The following is a 16,871-nucleotide window of genomic DNA, read 5'->3' as shown; positions in this document are numbered from 1 at the left end:
TTTGGCAAATGAAAACGAACGCTCGAACCACACGCGGAAAATACTGTTTCCTGTCGGGATCTAGGGTATTTTTTGCACTAAAAGGGATTGGGTAATTGCTACATTCGGGTTACAATTACCACACTGTTTTGCTGTAGTGACTGCTGCTGTGGTTTGAGCAAAGCGATTGGAGCACAAGAGAGAGCTGAAATTTTGCGTTAAATATAAACAACTCACAAAAATTAAAGTGATTTTTTCATGTTTTTTTAAATGAAGAATGCCGTATTGCTTATAAATGATGAAATCGTGATTGAAATTGCTAAGCCACCAAGCCAACTTCAACTGTACACCCTTATCATGTGTGCTGCATGATCATGCTCTGACTGTTAATTTACAGTGCTTTACAAAATTATAAAACCATCACTTCTTTAATATAGCGAGATTTATATGTCGGAGCTCATACTGGTTTTTAATAATTTTTATTTTAATAATATAATAGAAAAACAACTAAATTTTCGTTGACGTTTTAAAAAAATTTAACTTTATTGCTGAAACTATAGCAGCAGAGGATGAATTTACCCATCATTAGCTACAATATTTGTCCATCTTTCGGCGTTCATTTTTCGACGCTATTAAAGAATCAAGGAATTTATTGATATCATGATTAGACCGGAACTAAAAACTATTTTATAACTTATTTTTAAAATAATTTAACAGTCTTTTCTCGTGTTACGCGACACTCGAACTACGCGAATTTGAGATACATGAATTACATAATTTAGTAAGTTTGAAAACATTTTGAGAAATTTTGTGTATGACTTGCAAGTTTTTTGCAAATTTGCGCGCTTGGTCGACTCTTTATACTATTTGTAATCTTGATATTTATTGCTCATTTCAATCATCGAAATCTCATCGCCATCAAGGATAACAAGTGCAGTTGTACGAAATCTATAGTTTTGAAAACAACTGACGTATGTATGTAGAGTTAAAACAGAATTAAAATATCGAATACCAAAAGGGCAAAAAAATACACCGATACATAGCTTACCCGAGAACCATTCGTCGAATGAACCAAGCGTGTAAAAAGCTCTCACGTGTATGCAGGGATGTAGAACAAAAGATTTTGCTGCGTGAACCGTGACCGCGGCGAAACATTAGCAGCAGTTTAAAAAGTCAACGTTCTGTTGAACGTTCTGCTGGCCACGCCGCAACGAAACAGGCTGGGTTAACGAATGGTACTAAACATCGGCATCAATTCGGTGGAATATGTAACGGGCAAAGCGCGCCTAACCTTCGATGGGAGAATGACCGCTCTCGTTATAGTCGATGCCTGCCCTCCCATCATGGTCAGGGTCACCATGAAAGGCTTGCGATGGAAGAGAGTTAGCGGATGGAACTATTGTCGGATAAACTTTGGCGCAGCGCGGCACGTTAGACATCACCGTTGCAGGTACCACTGGAGCGACTAATGCTACTGCACTTTTATACTTATATGAGTGTGTTTGTGGTTTTCCATTGGCCCATCAATCCAGCGCTATAGCAAGAGTGTGAATTTGGTGAGGCTATTGACGGAGGCTCGCAATTCATTGTGAATTCTGTACGATCAGCCAAGTTCAAGTTCGTGGCACTTCTGGGCGAGCGAGACGAATGCTTGATTTGCGCTAGCAGTATAGAAAAGAGAACGCATAGCAGCAGAGGCCAAAGAACTTTCCTTTTTATACATGCTTAATGCCACCCCCTTCAATGGCACTGGATGCATTCTCAACCAGGGTGAGGGTGCTCATGAATGAAGATAACTCATTTACATATTACGCTTCCATTGTGATGTTTTTCTTTAACTCATTTTACCGCGAATTATCTGTTGTCCATTTTGAAACTATTTGAATAGTACAATGTGTATAAATGCTATATTGCTGAATAATTAACCACTGTTTTGCGGCGTAGAAGAACAAATTTAAAAAGAATGACTGGGTAATACTTACTCCTCAGTTTGCGCACGGATGAAGCTGATGAAATAGCTGGCAAAAGCCTCCAGAGAGCGTTGATGATGAGCTTGATGTTTCTATTTCGTCCACAGATAGAAGAAAAAAACGAGAACCCCAAAACGAAAAGAAAGATAGGAAATAGAACATTAGAGACTATGTAAATGACTGCCGGCGAGAAGCATGAAACATCGCTGTTAAAAGATCATATGCACGATGTGCAAAAGTTTCCCAGCACTAATTTTTCTTTTTGTGCTGTGCTTTACAGCAAAATCTGCTGCCTCACCCTTGATGGCGGCACGTTGCCGTGTACGCAGGTACCCCTGACGGGTTTATTGGCTTATACCTCATTTCGATCACGATTACCTTCGGCCCAGCATCGAATTCGCACGAATTGGTGCGTTCATTGACATACGGCTGAAGATCAAGATCAACCGTCGAGAGCCATCACCGTCGATCGGCAATGACGGAAACCGGACCCGGTTAGGGTGATATAGCCCAACACACACCGGCACGCCGAGCAAATGGTCAATTCAACCCCCCGATCGAGAGGTGTTTTAGCAATAATTTTGCTTTGTATTACTTTTTCTCAACCTTTTTCCCGGCGTGTAAGCGTGTTTGGTAAGGGTGTTTGGCTTTCAACTTGAAATTTCATGGACTTCCCTTTCCTAGAACCGGCCGCCTCTGCCATGCGATGGAATTCGCGTACGAGTGAGTTCCATTGACCGAAAGCCGGTAACTAACCGAACGACCTCCCTTTCTCAGGATGTTGACGGCGGATGGGTGATGGTCTTGCAAAAAAGTGCTTGTCGCGGAACTTGATCGTTGACACATATGCGCGAGACAGACGACGCAATGGTCGCCCGAGACCTTCGTTTAGCAAAAAAGTGTACGACTGTTGTTACCAAATGTCGATATATTTGTCCTTGTATATTAGAATTGGGAATTTCTTCAACAAATAAGCAGATAATTTGCAGGAAGAAGTGACAGCTTTAATGTACCAACCATCCAAACTGTGGTTCTAGTTGCTTTAAAAAAGAAGCATTTTATTTATTTGTTAAGTAATAATCATCAACCAGATATATGTCGATTATTTTCAAAGTTGTTCTACGTGCAGATAGAATTATGCGTGTTAAACAATACATTTAGTATTTTTCTAAGGATTTTTATCAAATTTAACTACGTGCATAACCGACCACAACGCATTAAAATTGAGTGGAAACAACAGCTCAACACCTCAGCTATTGCAAGACAATAATGTGGCACGGTAGCATGACCAGCATGAAACCGAAAGCAAACACCTTTCCACGCGTGCGTTGATACTCTGATCATGATAATACGACGACAGGTGGAAGGAAGGCGTCATGCATAGCAATAGGGGTGCCGCATACTAAACATCTACATTCGATGGGATCCTCCACCTTCTAATAATTGTGGTTTCTAGTGGCAAAACCCCATACCAACAACCGCGCCGCTGCTTGTTCCTCCAAAAAAGAGGATATATGCGAATCTAGCAACTGAAAAACGAAAAAACCTTGAACTGACATTAACCTCCAAAAATTCATTCGGAGGAAGTCGATTGTCTGTAAAATGGTTACGGGCGGCATCACCGTCCGGCGGCTAAATATGGTTTCCTGTCGGTGATATCCTGCCTAGCTACAGGGCAGGTTTTAATGGTGGGGTGATCGTGAAGCATTCGTCTAGTTAACCATGCTCGGTGGGGCAAACGGGTGCTGTGAACATTTGGCCATTGGAATATTACGTGATAATGCTTATTTTTTCATTCGCTCTGACCACTCTTCTAAGGACACTCCACACATCCTGTAGTTAATATTCGCAATTAATCAAACTCAACGATCTTCGATCCTCTGGCTTATCGCACGACCCTTTCTAGACTATTCGGACAATCGCATAGTGGACGCCTAGTTCGATGGCCCCTTATTCGGCTCGTGGAACGGAAATCCGTGACTCACCGCTACCACCTGCTAGGCTACCACGCTTTTTTCTGTTCTGTTCATCGCGGACTCGTCTTGTTCTCACTATACGCATTCTTCCAAGCGGTACGTGCGGTGATCGTTTTGTTCAGACAACTTCCGCTCAAATCCACACACACACGTACAAACACCAGGACACACAAATACGCCATGGTTCTCGTTTAGTTCCCAGCCATGGTAATCCATGCGCAGCTTTGGAAGATACTTGCCCTTCTCTTCGCTTCTCCATGTTCGTTGTTCGTAGTGTTGTAGAATTTTGTGTTTTTTTTTTACTGTCGATGGTTCCACCGTTGTCTCTTTCGTACGTTTCAACAGTTCAATGCCCTTCCCCTTTAGGTGCCCCCACGTGAGATGAACTGGCGAATCTTGGCAAAAAGCCTTTTTGCTCGCTGCTTAAACGGTCAAGAGCCCGGCACGGTTGAAGATCAAGGTCTCGATGGCGGCCCCACTCTACTTACGTTTCATTTACGTACAATCTGTTTCGCGTCTCCATTATTCCATATAGAGCTTGGCGTGCTGCAGCTTTCGGTAGAAAACAAAGTTCCTTCCTTTTTCTGCTCGCAGGCTTATGTTGTGCCATCTCGTTTAGCACGTTTTACTCGCGAGTCGTTTGTAACACACGGTGCTCGGGAAGGTAACAAAGGGAATTTAATTACTTTCGCTGTTTCGTAGAAACAGACAAACAACGTGGTGGATTCTCGCTACTGCTCATGTTACGTCTAGCAGTTTTTCGCACTTGAGGTGGACAGGGTGTGAAATATTTGTTTAATTTTACATAAGTGAAATACCGCATGAGTGGGTTGATTATGCTTTCATAATCACATCTCATTTGCGGTAGTTGAGGCATCAATAAACACAATATTTAGCTAGCGAAAATTCGACTGAATGAATTTTTTCACTATTGTGATGTATTCTACTGGATTGAGAAATTATGATACCGAAAAATCATTATAAACACGACGTGCTTGTAGTACAAGCTAATCATTCATGTATCCAATTACACGATCCAAAGCACACCTATCGCTTCTAAAAAAATACCTTATGCGGATGTGAGCAGCATTACGTAGCATTTGCGGTGTTTTCAAACATTTACCAGCAAACGAGTAACCACACACCGTGTACGGTACGGTGCATGTAAAATCGCAAGGAAAAATGGTTTCTTATCGCCGGCCCGCTGAGCACCATAAGCAGATATGCACAACAATTGCACCCACGGTAGTTGCTTAGTTAACGAAAACATACCGCTGCGTGTCCATTGGCAAGCGACAAACGACACGGTAGTATCACCTTCGGGTTGCCGCCTCGTCGACGGTCATGTCCAGAAGTGCTCTGGTTAGGGAACAAAACAAGAAACCATCGGACAGTAGCGTGCTTTTGCAGGGCGGCCAGTTGGGTACATTACACAATGCTAGAAACTAACGAATCACGAAGACTTCGACAACTTCTTTCGGTTGCGAAAACCCGGTTTAAGAATGCAACGAACGTGAAAAAGGAAAATCAAAATAAGGCTGTCTATTAAGCTATACCTAAATTACGATCGGCCTTACGAACCCCCGTGGTTGCTCTAGATATGTGCGTTTTTTCTTACTTCCTCGTTCTTTTTGTGCATTTTACTTACTGCCCTGGAGAGAGTAAACAATCGTAACCGATTGCGCTCGATAAATGTAATACTTTATTCATTCATTCCATCAACACATCCATCGGTCATCCGTGATGCATTTTTGCACAACCGGTCAATACACGACGCATCAATTGTAAAGACATTCTGCGTGTGGGTGAACTGCATAAATGTAATGCTTTTCTGCTTAACAGTAGACACCAAAAATGCAAATTTTGTTGTGCAGTTGATCATTGCCCGATTGCACTCACGTGTTCAATCGAGAAGGGCGCTTCCAAAATTCAACACTGCCACTTCCGCAGCGTGCGAATTCGTTTGTCTTACCCAGGTTTGTACTTCAAGGTCCACAGCCTTTTTGGAAAGCCACCGAACGAGGCGAAAAGAAGGGAACGTGTTCCGAAAAATTAATAGCTCACAGAGTACGAATTAACGGCACGATCATCACGTGCGTATCGTGTTCCTCAGCCGAGCAAACCAATCGATCGGACACAGCCACACAGTGAAACCTTCAGTTCGATCACTATTGTGCCGCGTGTGTATGTGTGTGTGTGTGCAGAGTGGGCCACACTTTTCGGTCCGATTAGCTCGCCCGTATGCCACACGGTAGTATCGGAAAATCGTTTCAATGACCAACAGCAGCAGCACACCGCACGGCAGTCACTCCTTTTTTCCAGCTCGCCAACTTCACACACGTTTGGTTCGCGCTTGGTCTTCAACCCAAAACCGGTAATCCATTTCGGTGCAAATTTCGTAATGTAAGGCGTAATCAACCAACCAACACGGCCAGCCAACCACCCACACTCGATCGTGCACATACCCGCCTGGACACACGGACATTGGGGTTTTGGTTGGCGTACATATACGCAACATACCGTAGCCATTAGGCATTGGCAGTAACAACACAAACAATCACAGTGTTTTGTTTTACCATCGTTTTCTATGTTCAATTGCAGGTACCTCCCATTCTGTGCCAGCGTGTTGTTCTCCCTTTCGCTTTTTTTACGTTAACGGTACACCAGCAAAAGCTGCAGTGTAACTTGATGACGTACGAATATCGCTGGACCCAAACATTTCCCCATGTCGGGTGGATGCGAATAACAAGGATAAGGCTCTCTTGACGGCTTGCAGTCATTATTTGGTCAAGTTTTTGGCTTTTGAAAGTGCCGGGTTTTTTAAATAATCGCACACTATTTTAAAACCTTGCAAGGACTTTCACTAACATTACAAGTTTTCATCAAGGAAAAGGTCTCGTCTGCATACTCTCAACATCTACAAACATACATCTACTCTCTTCCGGGATTGAAACTTTGAGGATTGCCAGCTCTTGCAGATACTTATGATTACTGATACGTTAGATCGCCGCTATCTTGCATAGTAGATGAGAGTTTTGACCAGTTGTTATCAACTTTAGATTTATTTAGGTGTCATATATTTATAGAAGATCACTCCGGAATCGTTCCAATGTTTAACCTAGCAGGGATCAACTGGAAAGAACGTTGATATTGAGATGGAGGGCATCCGATCATTTTAAAGTTTGATCAATCTTCTCCACTCAAAATCCATGTCATAAAGGTTGATTCTGTACTGGGAATGCTTGAATTAGGCAAAAACCAAGTTGATGGTGGCAATTACAGCGGCCCTGCTAACATTCGAGAGGAAGATGGTCAGGCGCTCGACAGTGTTCGGTTAAGAGGTCTCCTGCAGTAGGCCAAGATCGCGAAGCGGCTGTAGTGCCTGACTAGTAAGTAAGTGCTGGGAATAGCTCTGACTTACGCCTCTGAGACATTAATCCTTTCCAATGTTGACGAAAACCTCTTGACTGGAGTGTAGATGGTTTGACACAAAATGATTTTTGGCTTCGTATGCCTGGAAGCACAATGAAGAATATCTGATATCTTTATCTACGTAGACAGATAAAATATGGTAGACTCAATTGAAGTGGATTAAAGTTGTAGAGGCGTTTGGCAGAAAAATTTAATTAATATATTGACTAAGGAGGCCAAAGCCTCTAAGTGATTATAGCGTTGGAAAGTTAAGTAATTGATGTTGAAATGATATTTTAGACAAAGATTATGGGTTCTAATAATCTGATAAAAGTCGGAAAACTAATAATCAAACTAGGACATATTAAGTATCTTAAGTTATTCAGAGTTCATTTTCTGTCGAAGCAAAATATTCTTTAATTAGGAATTGCATCATGTCTACATGTACACTGAGATAAAAACAGCGCAAATCGGCCGTTAGTCGACTTAGCAAGACGTAAGTTACAAATTACATTTAGAAGATATTCTACTCCAAAAATGTAAATATTTCTGAAATGAAATCGTTTTATTTTCGTGAAAATCATAATACTCGAAAAAGTTGTTAAATACCCTGGATCTAGCGGAGATGGGCTCATTATCTCCATACGATGGATGTGTAAATTCAAAGTAGTAATAGTCAATATCGTTATAATGATCGGTACATGTGTATGTTTATACATGCTGGTATGTCCGGAGCATTGTTAGTTCCAGCATACCTTTTTTCTTTGATCGTTAAATTATTTATCAGTTGCGTTTCGCTCAATCACCATACATTACCAATCAATACCATGCAATATCGTAAATAAATACTTACAATGCATACTCTATTTTCGGTTTCGGATTTTACGAGAAGTTGTGCGCGCAAAATAAAACACGAACATTTTAAGAATAAATTATTTATTTGTGAAATTGTCATACAGGATAATACAAATAATGCGTACGATTCTATGTAAAAAAGGATAATCCTTTCATCTCATTCAGTAGGTAGATTATAGTTGCAGTACAAAAATGAATCGATTTCCCTCCAGCTCGCACATATTTTATATGCTTTCCACTAAAATGCGTTCCCTTTTTGCTTACCACCTGACCATTTTCTGACTTGTGGAAAATCTTACTATTACTGATTGCAAGTGATGTAAGTGCATCTTTTTTTTTCGTTGGCCAAGAGGCCTCATCCTTACGATTTCCACTTTCATTTCGATTCATTTTCTGCCGAACGTTCAGTTCCGTTTCACTTTCAGTTGTATCTTTCTCTACGGCAACATTATTCCTTTGCTTGAAAAAACTGTTTAAACATAACAATCATAATAGTAAGTAGAAGTGAATCAAAATTAAATAGGTGACATTACTATCGTTTCCCGTTCGATGGGGAGTGCAGATAATATTTGCTACTCGAGATTTTCAGCACATCATTCTTTAATTGCTACTTGTTATTTAAGAACTACTGTTCAACAAAACGATAGATTTTCCTTTTTTTAAAAAAAGAACATGACTAGTTCACATAAAGTATGAATCGCTTTATTTTCGTAAGAATTGATCTCTCAGACTGACCAGGTGGTGTGCTATAGCAAATGGTGTAGTAGTAACTAGCATCATAAGTATTAAAACCTTACACAACTGTGCTCACTATCACCGGTTCCTTCCCTTCGGTATTAATAATAATCGATAATACGGGACAATACTAATCGACTAATAGTTCGATACAAACGGAAATGTTGAAGACAGGATGAATAACTAAAGGAACTGCATTTGCTTGAACAGTTGACATTTGAAAGGTTGAAAAAACGGAACAAAAACCTTTGCTTATCAAGAATGTACGAGTAGGTAGTAAAACGTATCTTATAAAGATATTTCAATAATCAGTCACAAATAGTAATAGAAGCCTTGTGTTACATCCTTCGTGTTGAAACAGTTCCGACCGACTAAGGGAACGTCTGGCCGGGGTTACCCTTAACTAATCTTACGAACGATTAAAGAACAATTGGAAAAGAATTTATCTCTTGTCGATCGTGCCCCCTCCGGAAGGTAAAGCATCTCCGGCATAAACACCCAGATGAACTTCTCGCTGTACATACTAACACACATTTAAACCTATGCCATTATACACGCCAGTTGCCAAAGGAAGAGAGGATACTTAACGTCATTCATACTGTTATCCTTCGGCACTCCCAACACACACTACACGCCGTAATGCAGACCCTGTAATGGCTGCGTTATGGATTATAACCGATGCTCTCCAAACCTGCTACCTTGCTCGTTCGTTTTAACAATGCTCAAAAGACGGATTCACACATTAAAGATAGTACACACTACATTGTGGTTAAACACCAGCTAATCCCTTCCTGTGCATTCTCAACCGTTATTCATTCGTTCCGATTACGCCGAATCGTTCTGTCACAAATCATTATCTGGTCATTTTCTGTTTTTTTTTCAGTACACAACCTTATCATCTTATTATGCTTTTATTCACTTTTTAATTTGTTTGTGCAGTACTATACTGGTGTCATACTGACAGAGAGCAGTCTAGCTAAAAGGACGATTGAAACCATTTCCGTACCAATATGTCTCTCACTGTTGAGTGGGGGAAATTGTTAAATGGGAACTAATGAAATGGAGTATTGGATTTGCTCATAATTGATTTAAAAAAAAAAAAACAAAACAATTGCAACGGTTAGGATACTATTTTCTAGTCACAAACGAATGAAAGGTAACGTTATTCAGACCACGCCAGTCGCGTCTGTAAGAAGTGTTTGCAAAGTGTATCAAATAAAAACACACTCACTCACAGTTCGGTTGTTAATGTTTCAGCAAAACAATAACATTTGACGGGGTTGTTTTGTTAGAAATGTGGAACAAATAGTGTGTTAAAATGTTAGTTCATGAAAACAGGAAAATCTCGCCCAGATTTCAGAAGATTAACAAGAATAACACACATGCAATTGTTTTATTCAAGAACAACCATTAACAAAACAGTCCCTACTTCAATACGAAATTCAGTGCTCTGGAAGGTGTCTCATACGCCCAGTTCGAATAGCTGCGAATATTGAAAACGGTTAACGATAAAAAGCACCTCAACCGCCATTTTATGCGACGGAGAATAGTTTACTGTTTATAAAACTGTTTAATATTGTTGAGTTTTCAACTTTCGTTTGTTTTTGGTCTGTTCCAGAAACATAATTCCAATTGAATCACACACGTTACTGGTGATGCGAAGGAGTTTAACAAATGTTTGTTTAATTTATTCAGTACAATGTTATCAAGTTAGATGAACACATAGAAGGAATGAAGAAAAAAACAATAAGCAGGACATATGTGGTAACACGCACACACTCAGCGCTTATAGTTCGTTGATGTTTTGGTGGACCATTACATTACTGACAGTAAGTTTCATCACAATTGCCGTCCAGCTTAGTAGCATTTCTCGCTTCACCACTTGCCTGCGTGTGCTGGCTTTAGTAACTTTACCATTGCATCATCCCACAATGTATGCGTTTTATCTTTTCCCTTTTTGACTGCTGCTGATTGTATAGCGATTATGCGAGAGCACACAGAAAATAGTCAACAGTATAAAAAGATTTGTAACATGTTTTTTTGTTTATCGTTTCGTGTTTCTTTTCGCTTCCGATTGCATTCATAGTCGATTTTGGTCGCGCCATGATAGATGGCGCAGCTAATCCCAAGATCCCTTTACCACAACCCAATTGATCCTTTACAGTTGTGCAGCGTGCGATAAATAATTGATTCCCATAGTTCAGCAGCAATTAGGTTTTAGCATATATGCCTCTGTTGCACTCCCGCTTCATACCATTTTTTGTTAATATTCTTGCTTACCGGTATTGTTTAGAATGTTATGCCTCACACACGTTGCCTTGCGTCCAACGTCACAATAATCATCATCATCCTCATCATCCTTCATTCATCTTCACGTTTTTTTCCCAGCATCATCGTCCTGCGCATCTCAACCCGTGAAAACATCTTTCCTCACCAGTTAATAACACATTAGCGATCAAGTTTGGCTTACATTTATCATCTATGCACACATTCTCTCACTACGATTACTAAGAGCTTCGTTAATCACTAAAAACCTTCAAACATTCCGAGACTGTGTAAAAAGATCAAGTAACAGTGTTGATTTTCTTATACGATTTTTTGTTATTGATTTAGTTAATCGTTATAGTTTACTTATTATTGTTGCAGTTGATGATTATTCTTGATTTGAAAGAGTGTTCCGCTTCTCCGGATTGATCCATTCGGCCACTCGGCGCCTCCATCTGTATTTGTCCATTGCACTATTCATAGCGTGTGTGTGTGTTTAATTCTGTATTAATTCTGCTTTAACCGTACCCTTTTTTTTTGTTTGAGAGCCCAATAATGAGTGGCTACGCTGTGAGCCAGCATCGCCAGCGGGTTGTGTTTCTGTTTTAAATGACGCTCCTTCTTCGTTTTATTCTCTACGACAACACGGTATTTTCACTACGTAAGTTCAATTCAACACTAGGCACCTCCGTTAAGCCCTCCGTTTGGTGCCAATTGCATGTTTATTTTTCTTTTTTCGCCCCTTTTTTTGCTTTTCCAGTTTGATAACATAAATGCCAAAAAGAATCCAGCTCACTACCGTGCACATAACATGTGTGCGTTGGAACCGATTAATTGAAAATTTGAATTGGTCCATTTTGTGTTCTCATCGTCATGAGAGAAAGAGTAGAATGAGCGTAGTTAATGAATCTGGCAAGCAACCTATACGTCTAATAAATAGTAATAATGTTTGATGTTTGTTTAGCAGCATGCATTGTAAGCGCAGTAAAAATTCAAGCTATCATATTTGTATTATATCGTTACGTATCATGTTCCTTTTTCGTCTCAATGTGAAATAGTTGTGTCGTACAAAATGTTCGTACTGCTAAGGGAAATAGCGCGAAAATGTCGATGCAGCAAGGACGATGCAGCGAATGGCATAATGGTGCTGGGATTTTCGTCTCCTGTACCTATTGCACCGGAAAGTTTGCATTTTTCTTTTCCAATATTAACATCACATCATTTCCGCGTTATAATTGCTTAACAATCCTGTCCCGTATTTTAGTACGGATAAACGTTAATGCTTTTGAGTGTGTAAAGTTTTCAGAAACACTTTTTTCTACACATCAGACATGCAAATGCATGAATGAGCAACAAACACAAAAAAAAAACCCATTCTTTCAAAGAACGACCCCATTTTGAACGGGTTTGATGATTGATCGATCCACTGAAGATCGGTAACGATCTTGGCAGTATAAAAAAAATGCAGCCAAACAGAAATCCATTTTTGATTTGCCGATTTTTTGGTTCGGCTTATACTCGAAAAGTTTTTGGAACTTTTCGTACCATACAATAAAAAAATAGTCTTGTCCTCTTGTACTGGCATCGATTCATTCCGTGTACAGTAACATGGCATGTAGAAGTGGTTATTGAATGGTTTGATATTATGTGCTGTGTGTGTACATACATAGTTATATGTTAAATATTAGGACCTACATTAATTCCCTACACCACTGTTGGACATCAATACATGTGTTTAGTAATTGACAGTATTTTTTTTTCTCTTCCTTTGCAACACACTTATGAATATTTACGAAAAGAGCTTCACTGTACGTTTCTGTACTTTATCATATGCTGCGTTTTGTTTCGCGAGAGGGCACTCATGTAGTGTTTTTTTTAATCTTTTAATCAGCTCCAAAAGACACATGCCATATGACGGACAAAATCGTACTTAAACCAGCGTCAACACTCCTGGCCCTTACACATTGCAGTGTGCTTCACAGGAAGCATAAGAAAAACACGCGCGATTCAACACTACGAGGGCTACGAAACATTGCATTCACTTTCATCTTCACACATGCATAAACCTGGCCAGGAAAAGCAGACAAAAACTTAATGCTCGAAATATGCTAGCAAACTGTGCATTAATGCTACAAATGTGATCTCACACTAGAAGAGTTTAATTCGCAAGAGGTGTTAGCTAGATGAGCACGTATCGTCCATCTACTGTCTATGCTGTAAGTCTATTATTGGAGAATTAAAAATGTACCCTCTCTCATACCTCTACAATAACCGATTTTCCACTCTCCGTACTACTGCGTGATTAGAATGGATGGCGACGACTTCATTACTATCAGCTGCCACAATAAGCAAATCGAATGAGATGTTTTATACCTCTCACCTCTTTCTGTTTAACCTTCACTAAAACATTGATCAACGGTTTTTGTTTTTTTTTTTGGAAAGACCTACAAAATTCCCTAAACTTCTAAGTAGCTGGGCTGAGCAGCTCAAGAATTCACCGCCGAAGCAAGGAGTGCTTAACATAGTGAAACAATCCAAAACCGCTGTAACCCTTTCCGCATACCATACTTCGTGCAAGTACGCTGTTATTCCAAGTGCTTCCAATTGTCTCAAAACTGATTGGCTTCCTACATTCATATTCTGCAATATTACCAGATAACATTGTTTGGATTTTTTCAGTTAAATTACACGTTTTGCTTTCAATGTTCTCTCAATTAATTCCATATTTTCGGTTGATTATTTTTCACCGCTTTTCCTTTTTTTTTTGCTTGTGTTTTTTTTTTAAATTTTGTTGCCATTGTTTTAAAAAATTGTTCCCAGACGAGAAGTTCTAGTCAATAGTGTTTAATATTATTAGGTAAATACATGTTTGTAACAATTCGTTCAGAGTCAATATCAATTCAAACACCCATTTCCGTTAAATGACAGTGTGTAACATGTCTTTTTGATGTTTACTGACCGTTCGCGGTATCGCGCTCGAAATGCAATAGTTGTGTGTAGATCTCTTTCCCTTTTCCCTTATTGCCGTGTATCTTCTTTACTGGTTCTTTGCTAGTGAGAGTAGAGAAAGATTGAATGTTGAATTCTTCACAATATGCTATAAAATGCTTAAATCGACTTCGGTTAGTAGCTTGTCAAACGTTCTGCATTCCATATGTACGCACGGCCACCCAACACGCACCGGTCTCATCAATCGCGTTCTGCGTTCAACACAATGATTCCGCATCGTTTGTTATGTGAATCGAATATTGAATATTTTTGCAACGTTACGGTTCGAGAATATGTTTGTATTGATAATTGTATCGTCTCTTGGTGGAAGAATAGAAAACGGAAGTCACATGGATCATTTGAAATGCATCGTGTATAACTTTCTGGGTTTTGCATAATGGTTGAGAATTGGTTTTGCGTCATGTTTTATATCATTCAGTTTTGTGTTCACTCTATATACACTACTTCTTCTCCCTGCGTGTGTGCGTTAAGTCGTTCATTGGCGGGGTAAGTTTTCAATCTTAAAAAGGTGGTTTTCTGTTTGCAAGAGTTCCCTTTAGTTGTTCGGGAGTTGCGATTTTTACTCGTGGTCATGTTCTCTGTTTACAACCTTAATCCAAAAATGTAATTTCAACACCATGTACTGAAAACCCAATACAAAACATACTAAATGACGTTCGAGACCCGTTTAGAAACAAACCATAAACAATGCTACATATCTATCTACATTGCATGTAAATCAGTACGATACCGATTGTGGCCAATTATTATTGGAGTGATCATGTGGACCATCATCTTCCAGCATTGCATTTGATAGCCACCCTGTCTAACCTTTCGCTCATCCCGATGAACATAAGATTAGGTTTGGTACAGTGCTGTACAACTGCTCTAGGGGGTTACATCTGACCTGTACGAATGTTATTATGCATTACTTTCAAACAACAACAACAATCGATGATGAGTTCGCATTTGTAAACAAAAGCATAACATCTTGTCGGCCATTTTTTTACTCGTTTGCCTTAATTTGCCCGTTACTAGCACACGGAGTTAACCAGCGTTCGGTTTTCCAATTGTTCCACTACAAGACCTCTTCACTGCTCTACTACTACACTGCACTACTTGTATTTTTTCCATCAATGATTTTCATTATTTATTTTTTTTGGTTTCTTCTTTTAGTAACAACATGAATGTAAATGTTCAACAAGTGATCCACAAGATATGTATTTTATTTTACCAGCTTATATTTTTCGATTTTTTTGGGTTTGTTTCAAAATTTAACAATGCTATTTTACACAGAGTTATTGATTGATTGTATAATGTTAGAATGCAGAATGTATGTCCCTAACGTGACAAGTTCGTTCCGAAAGTTTGACTCCTACCATGTTATGTTCGATTAAAATTGTAAGCGGAACTTCATCAATCCTCTACTGCGTGTGTGTGTGTGTGTGTGAGTGTTTGTATGACTTTTGTATGGGATCTGTATGACATTTTGGTTTCAACACTAAATATGTTAAGCAGTACGTGTGACCGGCTCGCACTTGTCATCGGCGAAGAACTCTGCGAGCACACGACGTCATGAGTGGTATCAAGCCAAGAGTATCATGCGGATTTGTCTAGATTAAGAGTTCACATTACAGGTTATCCCTTAAAAGAAGAACCCCGCTAGTCAAGATTCTGTCAACGAACAATCGGTAAATCGAATTGTATGTGTATACACGCCTGTGCGGATCAACGCATCTAATAGTTAAAGATCCGATCGATTAATTCTAGCCCATACTCCCAGCGAACGTCCAGTTGCAGCGAGAGTTCCAATGGATCTCCTGTTATTTAGACTCTCCCTAACACCTTTCACCTCAATGTTTCACGGATTATGGAATTTTATTTTAAAACGTTACTAGAGTAAATATAATTGACCATCGGAATTACATTGTTGATTTATTTCAGTGTTTTGCATTCCATTTGCGTTTGCTCCCTCGCGTTTCTGGCACATCAGCGACACGCCAGATTCCCTAATAATTATACGGCTAATCGCCATCGTCCTCCTTTCCCCTCGTGACTGGTGTTGTTTTCTGGTAGAATTTTAATATCTTCAAAATGTGTTTTCAACTATACGCCTATAAGAGTCACCTGATAAAAGCAACGCGAGAAACATACCATTTGTTTTGTTTTTACTCATCAAGAAATGATGTGCGCGATGATTTGGTGTTGGTGTTGTGAGTTTCGTTTGATTTCTTCCATTAAGTGTAGCTATGTGTAGTGTGTGTTTTGATTAGCAGCCTGGTGCAATGCTTAGGGCGTTGCAAGATATACTGTCTTCTGTTTGGAGGAATTACATTGACGATAATGCAGCTGGCAACACTGTTTCGCTCCGTTATGTCAATCCATTGCACCCAATGTACGACCCAACTCAACATTGTTTGATCGCAAAGCAATAAACACCGCAGCATGCAGTATAAGTTTATCCAAATCATCATACGAGAGCAGACAAGGCAAGTGTGAATGTGTGTTTCTTCGACTTTAGTTCGTCGCGGCGGTCGGCTGGCTGTGTCGCGCAGCATTAGCACCAAGATATGGCCAAAAATAGAAAATATTCCATCCCATGTGGTAAGTACATCGCGATGTTAGACAGTTTTTTTTCTTATTTGGTGTGTGCATTCTATCCCTTTTATACACAACAGGGTATATGTATTTC

The 16,871-nt window shown here is 39.7% G+C and overlaps 1 protein-coding gene across 1 annotated transcript in view; it reads right to left on the bottom strand.

The window, feature by feature from the left end:
* Positions 1 to 16,871, bottom strand: part of LOC128716018 (protein disks lost) — a 79,243-nt gene that overhangs the window by 12,558 nt on the left and 49,814 nt on the right. Inside the window, exon 2 of the mRNA XM_053810942.1 lies at positions 1,962 to 2,041. Within this exon, the coding sequence (XP_053666917.1) occupies positions 1,962 to 2,041 (80 nt within the window). The remainder of the gene's footprint in view (positions 1 to 1,961; positions 2,042 to 16,871) is intronic.

This window comes from Anopheles marshallii, chromosome 3 (genome assembly GCF_943734725.1).
Source record: "Anopheles marshallii chromosome 3, idAnoMarsDA_429_01, whole genome shotgun sequence".
NCBI classification, from domain to species: Eukaryota; Metazoa; Arthropoda; class Insecta; order Diptera; family Culicidae; genus Anopheles; species Anopheles marshallii.
This window is presented reverse-complemented; position numbering and strand designations above follow the sequence as displayed.